The 21,438-nt window shown below is 39.3% G+C and overlaps 2 protein-coding genes across 2 annotated transcripts; one reads left to right on the top strand and one right to left on the bottom strand.

Moving 5' to 3' along the window:
* Positions 1-4,695: 4,695 nt before the first annotated feature.
* On the bottom strand, positions 4,696-12,462 carry dnase2b (deoxyribonuclease II beta). Its single transcript, XM_050053987.1, has 6 exons — positions 12,148-12,462; positions 11,755-11,929; positions 8,614-8,692; positions 8,075-8,236; positions 6,227-6,424; positions 4,696-5,367 (listed from the first exon to the last, which is right to left on the bottom strand). Exons 1-6 carry the CDS (start codon positions 12,327-12,329, stop codon positions 5,033-5,035), a joined length of 1,131 nt encoding a protein of 376 aa, XP_049909944.1. The 5' UTR covers positions 12,330-12,462; the 3' UTR covers positions 4,696-5,032.
* Positions 12,463-15,691: 3,229 nt separating this feature from the next.
* On the top strand, positions 15,692-21,094 carry uox (urate oxidase). Its single transcript, XM_050053988.1, has 8 exons — positions 15,692-15,849; positions 16,558-16,770; positions 17,955-18,071; positions 19,381-19,459; positions 19,958-20,141; positions 20,289-20,412; positions 20,677-20,760; positions 20,844-21,094. The coding sequence occupies exons 1-8, from the start codon at positions 15,829-15,831 to the stop codon at positions 20,916-20,918; spliced, it is 897 nt and encodes a 298-aa protein (XP_049909945.1). The 5' UTR covers positions 15,692-15,828; the 3' UTR covers positions 20,919-21,094.
* The last annotated feature ends 344 nt before the right edge of the window (positions 21,095-21,438 follow it).

The raw sequence follows: 21,438 nt of genomic DNA, 5'->3' as shown, positions 1-21,438 counted from the left end.
TGTGTGATGATTGTATCCTAAAGAAGAACATGACTCAACAGTGCAATTATTTTTTAAGATAACAAACTTACCCTTGAATCTTTTGTGATTTTGGTAGCAGTATTGGGTCTAACATCAAAAGGGCATTGATAGGAGAGCAAAAAAACAACAAAAAAACAACCTTTTACAAACACTGACAACAGCAGCACTTAACCCTTTGAAACAGGCTTGATTTCCTACAAAAACATGTGAAGAAGGCAATGAGCAACAAAGAAATTAGAAATGACCCAAATTTTTTTAAAGAAATTAATGAAATTAATAAAAAGACAGAAATTAAAAACGAGCAAATTAGTTAAAAAAAGAAGAGGAAAAGAAAAGAAAAATAAAGTTAAAATCAAACAAACAAGGAAATAACCTGGAAGAAGTGTTTAAACATTCTAATAATTCTGTACCATAATTTTAAATATGTTATAATAATTATTATAAACATACAATTTCCTAGTTGATTCTTTTTCCACAGTTAAAATTTTTTTAGCAATTTGTGGGACATTTTTTACCAATTTCCTCATTGCCATTAGAAATCGCAGCAACTTGCTCAGGGTTCAAAGGTTTAAATACTTGCAAGAGGCGTCTGAGAGCAGCACAAGAACAGTGTTGCTCCAGATTTCAAAGGGTTAAATGCATTACAATTAAATGGATACAACCTGACCCCCCAATATGGAAGCTAAAAAATTGTCATAAAACATGTAATACTCCCCTACTTATGTCACATAGGTTAATTAATTTGTCGTCCCTTTTTTAAATTATATTATATATTTTTGTGTATATATTTTTTTAAATAATTTGTTTTTGTTTTTTTGTATTTATGTATATACATTGTCTTTCTCTGTTTGTTTCTGGGTTGGTGGGCGGGGTTAATTTCTGTCCTTGTTGGTTCTATGTTTGTTTGTTGATGCTTTGTGCATCTTATTGAATTATCAATAAGAATACCTTGTTTAAAAAAAACAAAACAAAAGAAAGGCTCGACCCCCCCCCCCCCCCCCCCCCCGACATATAATATGAGAACAGAGAAGGTATGGGAAATGTACCAGATGGAACAGATAACGTACTCCTTGACAAAGAAATAATTATTAAAAGATGGGGCCCTGCTGTTGTCATACTAACATAATGAAGTGATCATCCACCTCCACCATCCACATATTTTACAGAATATATCTTTATCTCCACTACCTGACTCACCTCTTGATGCACACACTCATGCCACTGTATACACACACACACACACACACACACGCAACTCTCCTCCCCCCAACCTTTACCTTTTTTCTTTTACTTTTTTTTAGTAATTTATTTTGTCCAACATTCCTGTTTCCTAATTTATATGTTTTGCTTTATTCCAAAATATACTTTACTTTACACTTTATACTTTATGTTTGGTTTATATTATTGTTGTTTGCCTGTAAGCCACAAAGGCACAGCTGTAAAAATAGGAAAAACAGCATGAACATTCTGAAAATGATTGTATACGTTGCTGAAACTGAGATAAAAACTAAGTTAAAGATAAACTAGAGCTAAAAGTAGCTCTGCATGTTGTTGGATGGCACTTGCTGTTTTCTCCCTGCATGAACCCTCTGAGTCACTCATCTTCTTTAGTTTCTTTGATGCCTCCATTGGTCAAGTAAATAAAAAGCATCACCTTCAGGGACTAAAAGTTCATAAGAATCATGAGGTGTGTGCAGCAGCTGGAGACTGTGAAGGAGAGCCACTGGTGCTGCCACACAGTGAGACGGGGTGGGCACAGCACAGAGTCCAACAGTGTGCAACAAAGGCAGTGCTGAACCAGAAACCAGTAGATCAACAGTATAAAAATCAAAAGCTGAGAGGTGGTTTGGATTAAATTTGTGTTCCCATGTTGCTACCAGTGCAGTCTTTAAACAGAATAAGTCTGATTTCTTTTTACAGGGTGTGTACACGAATCAGACACTTAAATTTAAAGCTTTTTAACAGAGATTTTCAAGATAATTTTTAACCAAACTGAAGACTGATATTTGGACAATTTTCTTTTTCTTATTAAACAATCACAGGTACGTATAAAGCTAAGTATTTATGCAGTCCCCTGCAGGCCAGCCCAGGCAGGGGAACAATATTTTCAAAAGTGGACCCCTCATCCAATATTTTCACATTAATTTTGTATCATATTGTACTTGTATCTACCATTAAGACCTTGATCTCTTGTTTTGAAAAGCCGAGGTAGTCACATGTGTGTCCTGGGCTGAAAATGTCCTCCAATGAATGATTAGAGAAAAGTAGAATCACTGATTGAGGAAATTACTGCAAGGTATTAAATCATACAGTCAAATATGGAGTGATTTTTTTTTCTTCATTTAGGCCTATTCATTCAGTCCTGAGTGCTACTTTAATTAAATATATTTAAATGTGTGCAGAACTGAAATAGTGTAAAGAGTATATAGCTGTCAACTTTCACTTTTCCAGTCATATCCAGTTAGTATCAGAGTTGTATCAGATGACACGACATGTTTTTTATTTATAAAATGACATTTATTTTTCATGTAAATACATTCAGCTTGTATTGTAAGTGATTTAGGTCCATAAGTAAATTGTTGTACTTGATACCATTTAATGGTCAGCCATAGATCTTTTCATTTCCTTGGCCTTGGGGTGGGGTCATCCGTACCCTTTGACCCCCCCGATCCAGGCCTGGTCTCATGCAGTATTAGGTTTTGTGTAGGAATATGGTTAGTGAGCAGGTTTTTGACAACAGGTCCAGTCAGATTTGTGAGATTTGTAACATCAGAAATGTGGACTTCCACACAGAAGAGCTTACAAAAATGAATTAAACGATGGCTAAATAAAATTCTTTAAATGTTTGTGGCAATTAAGACCTCACCAATTGAATTTAAACAAATTAAATTTTAAGGCACAATATTAATAAAATTGAATTTAAGACATTTTAAGACATGAAAGACCTGCAAACACCCTGACTTAGGATTCAGAGTGCAGCACATGATATTAGGATATGCTACCAACAAGTTACTGTACATTGAAAACATGAAATGATTTTAACCCTGTTGCAAAAGTCTTAGTTTTTTAAGGGAAATAAGAATTTAGGATGCATCTGCTGCTACGAAAAAAACATCACAAGACATTGGCTGCTTTCTGACCCTTGTCACTTCACCTACAAATGAACAGATTTACAAAGTTATGGTCAAACTGGATTCCATATGTGCAACAGTTGCGGCCACATTTTTTTGGAATTGACAAATTAATAGATTTGATAATGTATACCTTCGTTACACATCCCCTTTTTCACAATGAAGATTAGTTTAAGAAAATTTTATAGGGTACACACTGTTTAAAAAAGAATAATGAGTAAAGGAAGTCATGCTGTTTAAACTGCTGTAAACCCACAATACTCTTTGTATCATATATATATGTCATTCAAAACATTAAAACCACTGACAGGTGAAGTCCAGTGCATTGTTCTGCTGGGAAACCTTTGGTTCTGGCATTCCTGTGGATACCACCTGATATGTTCCACCCACTCAAACACCGTTGCAGACCAGGTACCACAGTACTCCCCAATGGCAGTGGCCCCCCGGCAGGATACTGATGTATCCACACTGCAATCATCGCTCAGGAGCGGCCCAAGGAATGTGACAAAGACCTCAAAGTGTCAACCTGGCCTCCAAATTCCCCACTTCCCAATCTGAATGAGCACCTGTGGCATGTGCCATTAACCCACCTCACAACCCACTGGACTAAATGGATCTGCCGCCAACACACTGGTGCCAGACACTGCAGGACACTCCCAGAGATCCTGTGTCCATGCCTCGACAGGTCAGAGCCAAGTCCGATCCAAGGAGGCCCCACCTTGGATTAGGGGAACATCTGGGGTACAGACACATCACAAGAATCCTTGAGCAGATTGGGACCTGGGAAATTTAGAAGGCAGGTCGACACCTTGAACTTTTTGTCACGCTCCACAGGGCATTTCTTCAGTTTTTGTAATGTGGCATGCTGCTTTTTTCTGCTGGGGGGGCCACTGCCACTGGGGAGTACTGTTGCCACAAGGAGGGGTACTTGGTCTGATTTTGGCTGATAATGTTTTGGTGTATAGAAATATACTGTTTTCTCTTTTTCTGGTAATTGGTTGTCTGCTTGCAATTTACACTTTAATAAAAAAGAAAAAAAGAAAAAAAAGAATTTAAGATGCAATAATAAAGAGGAGTACTGTCACTATCAAATGATCCACAGAGAAAATACTCCATGTACATTATGATTCTAGTGTGACCACAGGGTGACACTGTTTAACCAAAACACACTCAAGCTATTCACCACGTGCATTTTCCTGACAAGTTATGACCCAGGCACGATGAAGATGGCAAAAGCAGTTACTGTCTGTCTGCGTAAAATACAAGAAAACATTCATAGATACAGATCACCAGTGCGACCACAGTCTGATTTGCAGCTGGCTACTGGGAAAGGTCCACTGGAGAAGTTGTGGGTTAAGGACTTGCTGAAGGGTAAGCCTGAGGTGAGAATGAAGGAGGTGATGCTCTTTCACTTTCCCCAAATTTGAGCTTCTGATCTTCAGTTCACCACTGTCCTTAATCTTTTAAACATGTTCAGAATTAGCAATATTTAATTTGGATTTGCAGTTCCTCAGAAAACATAAAAAGTAACACTGGGAAGTCCTGTGATGCAAACATATGATTTTATTTTACATAAATGTGAGTCAGTGATGACACTAAAACACTTGTGTCTTGCGTATTTATTAATTTCTGGTCACACACCACACAGCTATATAATCATATAAAAGAAAATAAATACAAATATTCTTCAAGTCAGTAAACTATCAAAAGCTTGACCTGCTGTTATCCATAAAACTGAAGGCTAACTTGACACTTGCATGGTGTTATGGTTGCATGCCAGCTGCTTATCTCCACATTTAGTCCCATAAGTTTGAAACAGATTTAAAGCATGCCGTGTGAGACTAATCCAGTCCCATTCATCGCATCTCTCTGTGTCTCACTCAACAGCCAATGTACCAGTCCACCACTTGTCTGAAGGCCTTGTATATCAAGGGGTTGAAGGTGCAGACCAGCCCTCCACCACGCCACATTTGGGCCTCCTCCCTGTTCAGGTCCCCCAGGCAGGTCACCTGGTCCTCATAAGCTTGCGACACGCACCACTTTGAGTGGTCGTAGTGGGACTGGAACGGGGCTGATCCAGGAAGCCGGATCCTCTTGATGTTCATGGTGTGTTTGGGCAGGGAGCAGTTGGAGGGCAACTCGTGACCTTGTCTCTGCCAGGACTCCACTAGCAGGTTGGCACCCAGAGCCTGAGCCACCCAGCCGGTGTAGATGTCTGAATGAATGTCAGAGAGGGGGTTAGCTCAGCTGCATTGTGGTGAATTATGTTAAAAAGCATAAAGTAAATATGGGTAAGCTCACTTAATAATATGCACTGGAATAAGATAAATGTTTTAAATAATATTCCAGTCGTTTTATGTTATTTGTGTTACATTTGCTGCTTTAAAGATTAGATTTATGAAAAGCAAATGCAAACAGTTTGGACATATCTGGAAATTATTTTTTTTTATAGTGTGACGTTCAAATATAAAATTCTCAGATGTGATTATGCTGCAATGAGTCAGAGGATAAATATCTTAAACAAGCTCTGTGATGTTTTACAGCACAAATACAAACTTCATGCTTATAATCTTGACTTTTTTTGTTTTAAAATACAAAAAAAAATAAAACAGGAGTATGTAAAAATCTTGTGAATGAAACAATCTGAGAGGGAAAAATGACTAGTCACAAATGTTTAAGGCCTTGTATGTGAAGAGGCTGAGGTCACTGCCTCATCGTAGGGTATCACAAGTAAAAGACGTTGGGAGCACAGAGTACTTCCACAGGCCCTGGGTGGGGTGTGTCCATATGGCTCTGTGATTATAGTGTGTGACTGCACCTGATAATGAGTGACTGTGGCAGACAAGTGAAACGTGCAAACAAGACAGTAGCATATAGAAAGTCTTGCTAAATTTAGTTGTGTAAAAAGTTTGCTGTAAGTGTTTCTGTGAACGAAATGTCTGCCATCGCCCCCCCCCAAAAGAAAAAAAGTGTTTTTGTTTCATTACATTTACACATGTTTTTGTATGGTAGCAAAGAGGGAACTACATGTTTGTAAAATATATATGACCAACAGTGCAGGAGGAATACATTACCATCCACAAAGCGTTCAGATTTGACAAAACTGGCAAACTTTTCCCCTTCGACCGAGAAAAGCTGCTCCACTCTCTTATCTGAGGCCAGAGGTGGTTTGAAGCCCTCACATAACTGGGCCAACTGCGGCAGGTCGGCCAAGAACGCAGCCGGTACAGAGCAGTTATAGACACGTGGGTAAAGGTACGCCATCTGCTTTGCTGGAGAGGGAGGAGAGGGCATCACAGAGAGGAGAGGATTAAGAGATGCTGTGTTAGAAAACTAAAGGGTGCACTGTAGGATGTTTCTGTATAAAGATGAGCAGTATTCCTGAAGTCAGAAAAATAGAGCTGATTTTAAAAATGCTTTAATTTTTACTGTATTTTTACTCTGATCAACTGTAGTGAGATCAGAGCTACATACATCTCTCTTTTCTTGCTGCATACATTTTATTGTTTTTAATTTATTTGAATGTTTTATGTGTTCCAGATTTTCCCTTACCAGTACAAAGTTGTAGTGGGCCCACTTATAGGAACCCTCAGAAGTCTGTCTCATTACTGAAGCAATAGTTCCGATTTCTCCACTGAGAAAAACAATGATTTAACATCGCCAAACACAGGAGCTGCTGGTCGACCACTTCCTTGGTAGGTTAGTCTGTTTGTGTGATTGTGCAACTTTGGCATTTAAAATGGGTTAGTGGGATTCATGCATGCACTGCAGCCGAGTGTGAAGTGCCATGGTTCTCTGCCGGAAAATGGTGGATTGCCCCCTCTGGGTTGGGAGTGAGCTGCTGCCCCAAGTGCGGAAGTTCAAGTATTTCGGGATCTTGTTCATGAGTGAGGGTATAATGGAGCGTGAGATGGATCGGCGGTTTGGCTTGGATCATCGTGGTGAAGAGATTTACTTTCGCCTTACTGGTCCATCTGTGTCCACACCTATGGTCATAAGCTGTGGGTAGTGATCGGAAGAGGATACAAGCGGCCGAAATGAATTTCCTCCATGGGATGGCTGGGCTCAGCCGTAGAGATAGGGCGAGGAGCTCGGAGTGGAGCCGCTGCTCCTTCGTGTCGAGAGGGGTCAGTTGAGGTGGTTTGGGCATCTGATCAGGATGCCTCCTGTTAGAGGTGTTCTGGGCACGTCCCACTGGTAAGAGGCCCCGGGGTAGACCCAGAACACTCTGGAGGGATTACATATCTCATCTGGCCTGGGAACGCCTTGGGGTCCCCCAGGAGGAGCTGGAAAGTGCTGCTGGGGAGATGGACGTCTGGGGTGCTTTCCTCAGCCTGCTGCCCCCGCGACCCAACTTCGGATAAGTGGTTGAAAATGAATAGATGAATGGAAGGCTGGGATTCACCAGAGTCACAAAATAACACAACCTAACTACCTCGAGGCAGCTGTAGACCAGCAGCTCCTGTGTTCAGACAGCATAAATGACTGTAGTGTCAATGGAGTCTGGTGACTTTGACAAGAGCATAGATGGGGAACTGAAGCCACTAACAGCTTCCCCATTGGAACTGGGGCTGTCTAACAGAAAGATAAAATACTCTCAGTATTGTGTACACTTAAACACTTATATATTTTTTATGGTGGTCCTTTTTTAGGTGGCTAAATTGCTGTTGTCTCTGTTGACTGCTTCTCCAAACTGGGGATGTGCTGCTTGACATCTGCTGTATGTTATACACTGCGTAGACCCTCAAAACATTTCTAGACAAACTCTTTGCAGGCTTGTATACATTTGGAGTCATATCTGTATGTACTGAAGGCACTCGCATAAGGCCAGATCACTGTGTAAACATTTCAGTTGTTTTCAGTAAATAGAGAATTTTGTAAGTTGAAGTCTGGGATCTGTTGCGTCATGAGCGCTCACCTACCTATTTGGAGGAACTGATCATACTGGTAGGTCATGCAGAGAGCGGTCTGGCCATTGACTTTGCCAGAGGAGGGGTAAAGGTAGCCCCTCTCAGGGAATGAGGGGAAATGGGGAATGCTGTGCGAAATCCAGAAACCTTGAGAGTGGTCAAAGAGCAGTACCCCTGCAGGATGCACACAAACAACGCTCACTGTGCGCACAGACTCCCACATATGTGTAAACCAGCATGTATGCTTGCAAAACATTTACATCAAAGTCATGTCAGGGCAGTCATTTATCCAGAGTCAACAGAGTGATGCTCTTTGGCCATTTCCTCCCCTTGACACCAAAAACCATATTGATCTGTTCTTTTTTGCAAAATCACAGCATTGCAGTGACTGAGCTTGAACAGCAGCATGGGGACAAATCTGTCAGTTATTATCATGAACACAAAAAAGTACACAAGTTTAGAGTTTAGCCTTTTAAAGCTGTCACAATTCACCCCACTGAAATCAAAGCAAAGTCCTCAAAAACAAAACTAATTTTCATAATGCGCTGTACCTTTGGTGTGTCCGTATCCTTTGATGTACTCCAGGATCGGCGGGCCATCATTGTAAAGTGCGTAGACTGAGCTGTTAGACTGAGGGACATACATGTTTTATGCATACAGTTTAAGGAGAAGTACACGTTTTTGTAGGCTATATACTGCACCTGTTAGTTTCTAAAAGGAACAGTTTGACATTTTGAGAAACATGATTTGCTTTCTTGTCGAAAGAAAGAGAAGATCAAGGTTTCATATCTGTCCAGTAAATGTGAGGCAAGCACACAGTTAGCTTAGCTTAGTAAAATAAAAGTGAAGCTATAGCCCAGTCAGCTACTGGTTAGCTTAGCCTGGCACTGGACGTCACAATGACATCAGAAATACACAGGACACTTGGACTGAAAATCAGGTTGACGATATTGTCAATGTCCAGTGTTAGAATTTAACCTTGTGTGGACGTCAATATTTTGACATTTTAGAGATGTGTGTTATTCCTCATATGTTACAGCTGTATTTCAAGAAGATGTTAGCATGAGGCGTATGGAAGACAGTGGATTTTGGTTACAACAACTTAAAACCAATAAAATATTAACGTCCTATGTCAGCAGTATTCTATAGAGAGCTACAGGGGTAACGATGTTCTGTAGGCTGACGTTAGTGTCGCCCTGGTTTCCTCATTAAAAAGCCTTTGGGATTTTCCCATTGGATTTTGGATTATTGCAGAAAATAAGCTCTGAGGCAAACAAACATTTATGACATTTAAATATAGTAAGAATTCTTTGTCACAGTATTACATTTCAGGAATGTTTTACAAATTTCATTCTGCAGCAATAACATCTTAAAAATATTGTAGGAATGTTATAGTGAGAATGTTCTTGCTTTATCACCAAATTACATTTTAGGAATGTTTTACAAATCATATTCTGCATTAATAACATCCTGGAAACATTTTCAGAAAGTTAAAGTAAGTTAGTAAGTTAAAGTAAGTTCTTGTTTTGTAACCATAGCATATTTCAGGAATGTTTTATAAATCATGTTCTGCAGAAATAATATCCTGAAAATATTTTTTAGAAAAATAGAGTATAACTGTTCTTGTTTTGTCAGCATGTTACATTACAGGAATGTTTTACAAGTCACATTCTGCATCAATAACATCCTAAAGATATTTTAAGAAAGTTTGGGTAAGAATGGTATTGTTTTTTCACCATTTCTGGGAATAATTTACAAATAATATCCTGCTTTAAAAACATCCTAAAGATGTTTAAAGAAAGTTGCAGTAATGATGTTCTTGTCTTATCACCATATCATATTTCAGGAATACTTTAAAAATTTAATTCTGCAGCAATAACATCTTAAAAATATTGTAGGAATGTTATAGTGAGAATGTTCTTGTTCTGTCACCAAATCATGTTTCAGGAATATTTTATAAATCACATTCTGCATCAGTAACATCCTAAAAATATTTTAAGACAGTTATAGTAACAATGTTTTTGTTTTGTCACCATATAACATTTCAGAAATGTTTTATAAATCTCATTTTGCCCTCAAAACATCCTGGGAACATTTTAGAATGTTACAGTAAGAATGTTCCTCCTTTGTTATTATCTAACAAAATCTATGGTGCTTATGTAAGGGATAATGTATAATGAGCCGGTGAATACTGGGAAAATAACTCCCTTCAGGGGAATGAAACCCCTGTCGGGAGTTATTTTCCCAGTATTCACCGGCTCATTATACATTATCCCTTACATTACACGGCTAATTATCAGTTAAATAAATAATGTTGTCTGCCTCTGCGAAGTGCATTAAAACCGACCGGATTCCACAACTTTTGGTGAAAGTTTTGTACTCACCCAGGCTTAGTGGACTGAACCGAGGCATAAAACTCGCGTAAAATGTCATTAAGCATGACTGCCGAGTGTGTATTCAATTCCGGGTTCTTTTGTTTTTGGCAGAGAAAGTCCGTAGGTATTCTTTTTCTTCAGCAGCATCCGTTAAAATCAGCCACTTCTGTTTGTTTTTTCCCTCGGAAGTTGTTTGACAGCTGCAGTGTTGCAGGGCAGCATCCCTAGCAACGCTGGGCTACATAGCAACTGTGTGTAATGACCGTTGCTACTAGCAGCGGTCATTACACAGTAATATCAGACCGCAGAATGCCGCTACTGACCAATCAGAATACAGCATTTAATAGAGCCGTGTAATAAGGTGCTTATAACATCTTTTGAATGTTGTAATTAAAATGTTTTGTCTTAGTTCTGGTTTTAATGTTGCAAGAACATTATTTGAAAGGATAAACATCCTTAAAATGTTTTCTGCATATTAAATTAAAATATTTTCTTTATAACGTAAATAGAACTTGTTGGTAATGTTAGCCAATGTTATGGGAATGTTCCCTGCTAGCTGGGATATTTTGATCAGCAAGATAATCTTCACAAATTAACACCACTTTTCTGATTTTTGAAGCCTAAATGCAGTCACCAGAAAACACTGAGAAATATGCCATTACCAGGGTTCCCACACATTTTTATTGAAAAAATGTCAAAACTTTTCCATGACTTTTCAAGGACCCATAATGATGTTTTTTCTTTCTTGTCTGACATTTTTCAAACATATCAGAGTCTGAGTCTATTCACACATAATTTAAGTTAGCTGGCATACATGGAAGGAGAGACCAAACACATGGAGGGACTGAAGAAACGTACATGACGGTAAACAACATGTCACACATCGACGCATATTAGAAATTTGTTACATGCACAGCTTCAGGAAAGTTGTTATATTATGTGGAAGCTTATCCACAGGAGATGACTCTAATACTTTCATTACACACAACAAAATTCCATGACCTTCTTCAAGACTTTTAAATTATTTCTACTAATTTGATGATTTTTCCAGGCCTGGAAAATGTTATTGTAAATTTCCACAACTTTTTAAGGTTTTCCATGACTGTGGGAACCCTGTATTACATACAACACATTATAAATGGCATGAGGATGGACTGCGTTACTACCTTCATCTGCCTGAGGAAGTTTATTGAATGCCCTGTGTCAACTCAGCAAGCTCATCAGAACTGTTGAGTCTGATTAAAGCCACATGGTTCTTTAACTTCCTATACACAACAACCACACTATACCCACTTAAAATCAGGAACACAATCTCACCTTGTAGGCCTGTCCCATGTAAAGCTGGTTGAGTGTGTTCCCCATGGCTCCTTGGCTGGTGTTAACCATGAATTTACTCATCTGCCAGCTCCCCACCGAGGAGTCCAGGTACATGTAGTCCACCCCACTGTCGACCTCGCCGATCTTGTTCCTGGGCAGTTTGTAGATGACAAACCTGCAGTGGAAGGAGAGAGAAATGTATTTTTTATTTCGTATTTACAGAAGAGGACATCTTGGAAGAAATGAAAGAATATTTGAACAGATTTTATATTGAATTAATGCCCAGATACATTTAAACATATAGTACAAACACTATCATACAGAAAAAATTTAAAGCACCATAACTGCAAATGTTGTGATATAACTCTGCTGCAATAGATCATGGCAACTTACCAATCAACAGGCTCACCAGCTTCATTTTTACAGGAAATTTTAGAACTACACACTGTGCAACACAAAAGCATTACAATAATCTGTAAGCATAAATTCAAGAGTGTGTCCATCCTGAACAAGTCCTGCAGGCGAAGTGAACAAAAAAGGGAATTTGAAATCTTTTGTTGGGTTGTATGCTTCATGATTGAGTAACTTTGAAAGTGACAGCAAGACAGCTGCCTGTAGATGCAAAACAGGAAGTCATAAGATGTGGTCACATGACGGAGAAATATTTAAGGGAAACCGAGAGATTACTGGGGAAATGTTAAATGTGTGGATGCTTTCGCTGGCTCTTAAACTGTGTAAATACACTGAGTCTACATACTGTGCCTTTACTTATCCAGAAACAGGTTTTGTCTTTTCATTTTTTTCAGCACTGTTCTGCACATCCAAAGTGTTGAAACCGTTCACACGTGGGAGCCTCGCAGTCCAACCACAGTCGTCTTTTATTAGTGATGGGGCTGCTGATCACAGAACCGGAAACCATCTGGTCAAAGAGCTCTTGTGAGAAAGAAGTGAAATAAAACACTTTCATTTAACTTTGCATTTTATTGTTTGTCACTTGCATTGATTGAGACTGATATTTACCCTTTTAACAAGTCACTAAAGCTTTAGTTACCCTTCCAAGCAACTTTAAATTGCTGACATGGAGAGCACATACTGTGGAACGAGAAATTAAACAGTAAAAACATGTAAAGGTAATTTATTCAAGGTTTTATGAATGAATAAATTGGACCTTGAATTATATCAGTTACCATATGACTTGCTGTTATGAAGGATTTGAAGAAGGAGAAACAATCAGAGCACACTGCTGCTTCCTTCAAAAAACAACCCCACAGACTCTGTAGTATGTCCAGACCGCATAAAATGAAATAATCTATAAATAGATCTATGTTTGTTTGTTAATCTGTCATCGCATCTAACATTAACCAGCATGCACTGAATTCATACCAAAACAGGTGATATCAGTTTTGAGATTAACTTCTTCATTCTCATAGACGGAATACTGAACAGGCCTAACAGGCGCAAGTCCAGGGGCCCAAAGTATCAGAGGGCCTTCTCTCGCAAAAATATCAAATTAACATGTACCGATCAGGAAAAACCTCAAATGACCATAAAGAGACACAAAATGACAACAGAGAGACACATAACAACCACAAGGAGACACAAATTACCTCAAGGAGACACATAAGAACCACAAAGAGACACAAAAAACAAAGGATGGACACAAAATGACCACGAAGAGACACAAAACGACTACAAAGAGACACATAACAACCACAAAGAGAAACAAAATAACAAAGAAATAAGAAAGACGGAATACTGAACAGGCCTAATAGGCGCAAGTCCAGGGGCCCAAAGTATAAGGGGGCCTTCTCTCGCAAAAATATCAAATTAACATGTACCGATCAGGAAAAACTCAAATGACCATAAAGAGACACAAATTGACCACAAAGAGACCCATAACAACCACAAGGAGACAAAAAAAAGACCACAAAGAGACACAAAACGGCCACAAAGACACACATAACCACAAGGAGACACAAAATGACCACAAAGAGACACAAAATGGCCACAAAGACACACATAACAACCACAAAGAGACACAAAATAACAAAGAAAAGATACAAATTGACCACAAAGAGACACATAACAACCACAAGGAGACATAAAATGACAACAAAGGGACAAAAAAACCTCAAAGACAAGACATAAATGACCTCAAAGAGACACAAAATAACAACATGGTGACACAAAATGACCTCAAAGAGACATTAACATTAGCCCTTTGCATATATATGCCCAGGGGCCCATTGTCTCATAATCTGCCCATGTTCATTCTTATTTTCATGCTAAATGCAGTCTGTGGTGACAAGGAAATATTTTTTTTAATAAAATGTACAGCCCAAGTTAAAATCAATATATATTTATAATTTTTGGTACAGATGTACACATCTATAGAAACCGTATTGACAGATGGTCTTTCTGGACTTTTATGAGTCATTAACTAATCTATTATTAGCTGGAAGTGATTTCAGTATATTTTTAGGTATATCAGTACCACTGTGTAAAAAGCCCCTTTATAAAGCATCAGTGCCTTGAGCGGTATTCATCCTACTAAAGCATGACTTTGTACTTTGTATTTTTAGTGAGCTCTTAAGCCTCTCCTTTGTACTGTCTGATCATTTACCTCCTGGGAAAGATCTGCAGAGCCCAATACATTTATAAATAACATATAAACATGTATAACCAACCAATCCAGGACTGTTTGCTGATGACTAATGTTTATAAAGCCAAGCTGGATGCATATCGGAAGGTTACAAACACATTACTGAATACGTATTAACACTGCAGAACTGATGGCTTATTAGGTGACAAACTCACCATTATTACTGATTTAACATTGAACATTTACACACATACAACAGAAGGGGAGCTTCCTCGCTTCTATATTTTTACTGTAAATGTTAAACACAAACAAAATTATCTGCAAGAGTCATGAAAGGAGTGACCGTTTTCATATAATGAATTTTCAGTGATTCACATCACAGGGCTGATAAATTAGAGTGAATCTGTGTAAAAAGAAAATACAAAATAAAAAATGTGTGAGTCAAATTCCCATTTTATTTTTTAACGCATCATGGCCCTACTAAGCCATTAGCCTGCCATTGATTTACAGCAAAAACTGGTACACAAACAGAGTCAACACAACCAAGAAAGACAATGCAACCTCATCATCCATCCATCCATCCACTCTCTGTAACTACTTAACTTTTACAGGGTCGCAGTGCAGGGTCCTGGAGCTGATCCCAGCTGACACTGGGCGAGAGGCAGGGTACGCTGAGGACACGTCACCAGACAATCCCAGAGACAGAAAATCATTTACGTTTATATTAACAGTCAGCAATTCAGAGTCAACAATTAACTAACCTGCGCTCTGAGAAAGCAAACACCAACACGTGGAGAACAAGCAAACTCCACACACATCTGTGCTGCCCCAACCTTATCATGTTTCAACATTAACAACACTTTCTCTGATTACCATGATGCATCAACACACTTTCAAACAAGTGTACAACAAAAAAAGCTTACGTCCATTGTTTTTCACAACCTGGCAACCCAAAATTTGCTCTTACTGCAGACTTACAACATATCTATGGATCATTAGTAAATAATATTTTAAAAAAGCCATTGGTTAATAATTACAAACCCTTTTTAAGACAGTCGTGTCTTCAGTGTGTGTTCATGTCTTTTCAGGGTGTCACACCTATTCAGTCTCAAAATGTAACCGACTGAGTGGAACTCATTTAAGAGTTCAGTAATAAAAACACAGGCAGGTCACAACACAATAAAAAGATCTGTGTTTATTTAGGCTATTAATGAATCCATGCACTTTGGCGTTCTCTTTGTGTGATCATACATGTGCACATTATAAAATAAGACAAATAAGGACTTGTGTGTACATTTGAATGTCTGAAAGCATAACTGGTTAAACAGGTTCACCTGACATGACTTCCAATCACCAAAGTGCAAAGGTAGCACCACCCTCTCTACAAAATCCTCCTCCATTGGTTGGGACAACTTCTGCTGGAGGAACTGAAGACAGAAAGACAGACAGCAGGTAAAGGAAAGGAAGACACCATGGCAGCCGCTTCAAATCAGGTAACCATTCATTATCAACAAAATAATAATAAATAAATAAAAATCAGGACAAGATTTTGTTTTAGCATTAGAGGTTACATTAAATGATTCAGCACCAGAGTTTATCTCATTTTTGGGGTGAACGACCACGGGGCCAGCCAGGGTCTGCTGAACAAACCAGGGGTCATGTCTCATCGGAATAATTAACCATGTCTAAATCATAAAGTTAAACCCTGATGCTTCATCTGGAGAAACCTAAAAAAAATAATTTATCCCTATTAATAAATTTTCCCATTATTTTTTGGGTGAAGACATGCAAGTTTTACTAATAAATTACAGGGATGCATGCATGTTAAAATGTGGAAAATAATCAAGCTGAAGCAACCAATCAGGGACCATCGCCACATTAAATGAAATTGCACATGGATGAAATTGCACATGTAACACACTCATAGAAAAAACAACAAACTGTAATATTTAAACATATCAGACTTATTTATTAGAAGTAACAAATGAATCTAAATGATGACAAGTGCTGAGGAAATATCATGGCTTACACACGCAGGTGACAACGACTACAAAGGACCAAATATTAGAAGAAAGAAGAAGAAGAAAATCCAAAATAATCAAATTAAGTCAATGCACAGTTTTAAATACCTATGGTACAAAACACCTGTTCACATCATCAGAACTGCAACATGTCACTAACGTGTTCCTTTGTGGGCGCAGAATGTGGAGTTTGTGCGAACAGGCTACGGCAAGAACACAGTGAAGGTGCTGGTCATCAGGAGACAAGGCAGCCACCACTACATCATCGAGCTGAAAGCGGACGTGGAGCTCACGCTCAAATCACGCAAGGATTATCTAACTGGAGACAACTCTGACATCATCCCCACCGACACCATAAAAAACACCGTCCACGCACTGGCCAAGCTCAAGGGGGTAGGTCAACTCCTCACAACACTTCTATCACTCCACTGATAATGGTGCCTTTGCACAGAAGGTAACACAGTCTGCTCCTTTTGGGAAGATGGACTTAATATTCTAATACTTTGGAAACACTTTCAGGACAATTTACAAAACAATTCCTACTCCAGAATCTTTCAGGTGACAAATTTTTACAAAATGATTTCTATTTGGGGTGCCCACTAGCTAACCTGGTGGAGCAGGTGCCCCATGTACAAAGGCAGTGTCCCTTCTGCAATGGCTGCAGGTTCGGCTCCAACCCACGGCCCTTTGCTGCACGTCATCTCTCCATTTCACGCTATATCTGTCCTATCATATAAAGGCAAAAAAAGCCCAGAAACAAATCTAAAAAGAATATTTCCACTAAAGACCAACATGGTCAACATTGAACAACCATCATTATGTAGATTTGCAAGCTTGTGGAGCAAGATGAGGTAGGAATATGGCTGGATTTTTGTCATGATTTTGACATGATTGTGGATTTAATTGAATAATATAGTACCTCAATAAGCTTTTAAGTCAACAGTTCCTCTCCTAGTTCTCTGAGAAGTCAAAAAACCCTTAGCAGGGTGCGTTAATTAAGGTCATGCAACATTTAATACCTTACAAAGACCATTTAGGACCAGTAGAGTTGATTGGATGCTAGTGTAGGCAGGCTACAACTGGAGTTATAGGGCCAAATGTTCAGGACCTTATAAGAATCACTGTGTTAGTGCTCTGAACAAGCTGGAGCGGAGAGAAGGACATTACTATGTCAAACATTATGTAACTGAGGTGTTATTGAAATTAAATAAAAATTAACTACAGTGGGCCTAAAATTGGCGGATGGGCTTTATTTTTATTTAGAAAAAGAAAGTTTGTTGTCATCCATCTTTAACAATTAGATGCAACTACAGAAGTCTAGATTTTAAAGGGACCCTCCTTTGTTAAACTGTGAGACTCTTACTTTAGTCATTATTTTACCACACTGTACAGACACAAGTGACCTGACGTCTGTCGACCCTCAGCTCAAACACACTGTTCAAATAAAATCCAAGGTTAACAACCCTTTTTATCAAATTTGTTTCATGCTGCACTTATTTTATGTTCCTATTCTTCTATGAGACTTTTTCTGATGCTTTTACTTAACAGCCCGTCACTCTGTGTATGCATATGTTCAGGTGAGGAGCATCGAGCAGTTTTCCCTGGATATCTGCAATCACTTCCTGACCTCTTTCAACCATGTGCTGAGGGCCAAAGTTCACATGGAGGAGGCTCCATGGAGAAGGTTGGAGAAGGTAAAACAGGGCTCAGTGATCAGTCCCAGACACAAGAGTTTGCCTTTTTGATGGCAAACATTTTACTGGTCACACTGGTAAAAACACAAGTGGAACCAATGATACAACTTCTTTCTGCCTCTGAATTACATTGATTCAGGCACTGAAGCTACAGTTGGTAACTTTTATGAGAATAACTTTGTGTCATATTCGCAGTAACTGTCGCTATATCCTGAAAGAAGTACATGAGACTCTTCATACTGCTTCTGAAGGCATTCCCATAGAATCTACTGCAGCGCAACGAAAACAACCAATCAGAGCTGAGGAGTCTCTAGAGCAGCTGTTAAGTACTGCTCGTGAACTACGGTCAAACTGTCAAATTAGGCAGCACTGATCAAATATGGAGCAAGATTCTGGAACTGCATTGTCTATTCATGGCCTTAAATGTTTTCAGAAAAATATTTTAGTGTACTGTTTAGCTGTATAATGAAAATTTTGGGACCCAGACACCATGTTGGAAACTGTTGACCAAAAGTACCAAGCACCGCCCACTGGCCGGACCAACTTTCTCATTTTACAGCTAAACAGTACACTAAAATGTTCAATCATTTTCCGTAACCGCTTATCCTGTTGGGGGTCGCAGGGGGGGTGGAGCCTATCCCAGCTGACACTGGGCGAGAAGGCAGGTACACCCTTGACAGGTCACCAGACTATCACAGGGCCAACACATAGAGACAGACAACTATTTCAGCGTACATTCACACCTACGGCCAATTTAGAGTCACCAATTAAACTGCATGTCTTTGGACTGTGGGAGAAAGCTGGAGTACCCATAGAAAACCTATGCTTACACAGGGGGAACTAGCAACCTCCCCCACCACAGGTTTTGAATCCCCCACCCTGGGTTCAAACCAAGAACCTTCTTGCTGTGAGGCGACAATGCTAACCACTGCACTAAAACACACTAAAATGTTTCTGAAACAAAAAGTTATTCACAAAAGTTACCAGCTACAGGTTTAAGCCCCCCCTCCCTTTTTCTAACCTCTGAATGCAGCCAGTATCACTGATGGGTGCGGTTGCTGTCACTGGTGCACCGACAGGAAATGAAATTCAGCCATTATCATTAATGTTATCAGTAACACTTGTGCTTTTCCTTTTATGACATGTCAAAACATTCATCATGGACGGGCAAATAGATGTAAGACCAGTTATTTATCTCATTAAAAGCAATGTGTCTTTTATTCAGCACCATAAATCAAGTGCAGGTCAACTTGTTCAATTATGTGAAATGTCCATCATCAAATACCTGGTTTGTCTTTTTTGTTCTCAGAATGGGGTAGAGCATGCTCATGCATTCATCTACAGCCCAGAAGCTTGTCGCTTCTGTGATGTTGAGCAGAATCTGAATGGTGAGCACGACCAAACACACATTTCTAATAACTCATCTGCTTCTGTAGAAACCATGACTGATATTGAAGTAAGTGTTAAGACGAAGTTTGAGCAGGGCACATTCCTCTGGATGGACTTGTACATCTGTGCAGAGATCTGTTGGTGTTTTTCTGAAGCAGCCTCAAGGCCTTCACTTGCTCGGTGGTTATATGAAAAATGATGTGCAGTAATTGGATGCCAAAGTTTCACCTGTTTCCTGATTTTACCCTTAAGGCTTGTTGATTAGATCCTCTGTGGTTTAGAGGAGGGGCAAATACTATCAACCGATGGATCTAAAACTATTCCTAAGCCCTTGACATTGCTGCATATCACTGATGCTGCTGCTGACAGGCTTGTGATGGGCTCGATTTTGTATTTTGTCCCCTGTGAGGCCTGCTGTCACATGTGATGTATGTCTGTTTTGTGCAACTGTGGAAAATGTTTCTGACTACCGCATACTCACCGACTCTGTGCCCCAGGCATCCCGGTGGTTCACAGTGGGGTGAAGAACATGAAGGTGCTGAAAACCACCAAGTCCGGCTTTGAGGGTTTCCTCCGAGATCGTTTCACCACTCTGCAAGACGCCAAGGACAGGTGTTTCTGCACCTCTGTCTATGCTAGGTGGCGCTACAACACTCAGGATGTCGATTTTGATGCTGCGTGGTAATTATCTACATTCAGTAAACATCTCAGTTGTAGGTGTCCATGCTGGCGTCTGTCAAGAGGATGGACACATGTTGAATTAGGAACACAAAATAAGACGGGAATGACTTTCTACATCTAATGATGATCACATCACTGTCCTCACAGGATGTGTGTGAAGGAGACAATTATTGAGAAGTTTGCTGGCCCCTACCATAGTGGAGAGTACTCACCCTCTGTGCAGAAGACCCTTTATGATACACAGGTTCTGGTCCTGGATAGAATTGCTAAGGTAAGCCCTCCTGTTTTTATCAAACCTAAAATCTGTTTTATTCACAGCAAGAAAAAACAGCTGAAATTTAACAACACACGTACGCTGATTACTTTTGCACACACACATTTACATGTCAGCACAGTCACTGCATGGTACGCATGAGGGAATGAATCCTCGAGGACAAGGCACCATTTGTGTAACATCCAATAAAACAATCTCAAGTTAAACATGAACAGTTAGCTCATTCAGAGAAGCTCATGCTGTCAGTGTTCTGTCTTTTAGGTGGATGAAATAGAGATGGTCATGCCCAACCAGCACTACTTCACTATAGACATGACCAAAATGGGCCTCACCAACAAAGATGAAGTAAGTTCTGTTACTGCAACTAAACTTTCAAGTTATTTAGTTATTGAATTATTTGGTTACTAACCAGTTTTTTCCCTGCACAGGTTCTTCTTGCCTTGGATAACCCGTCAGGCAACATCACAGGGACGGTGCGCAGGAAACAGCAAGCCAAGCTGTGAAGACACCTACACATCCAGGAAATGCTGCTGCTGTGATGTGCACACTTATCTGAACAAGCTGCTTAACAAAAATGAGAACAAACATTACCTTTTACAAAAGTTTCAATTACAGTTGCAACTCAAGATCTGATTAAAGCTTTTTGACCGTGTAGGGAAATAAAACAACAAAAAATTGATGAATTCATAAACTAGTATTGTTCTTTGGTGAGAAAAGAGCACCATTTATTGCAAATCTTTGATTCAGATATTCAAACTCCAGTGTTATGTTGCACATATACATTGGTCATACACACTTCAATACAGTTGTCTTTGTGACAATGCTGAAAGCACCACAGGTAGGAACATAATAAGAATATATACACATAAATATTTTCATAACAAGAGCCTCGGGGCTTAGATAATGTAGGTGTGCAGGAACAAACAGATTTTCGGTTGGCTCCTTGTGTTTGGGAAAACAAAATGCTTCATTGTTACATGCTAAGGACGATTCATGGACTCAGCTGCACAGTTCATAGCATAA

The sequence above is a fragment of the Epinephelus moara genome, chromosome 10 (genome assembly GCF_006386435.1).
Source record: "Epinephelus moara isolate mb chromosome 10, YSFRI_EMoa_1.0, whole genome shotgun sequence".
NCBI classification, from domain to species: Eukaryota; Metazoa; Chordata; class Actinopteri; order Perciformes; family Serranidae; genus Epinephelus; species Epinephelus moara.
Note: the sequence above shows the minus strand (reverse complement) of the source record. Positions and strands in the feature narration are given on the sequence as shown.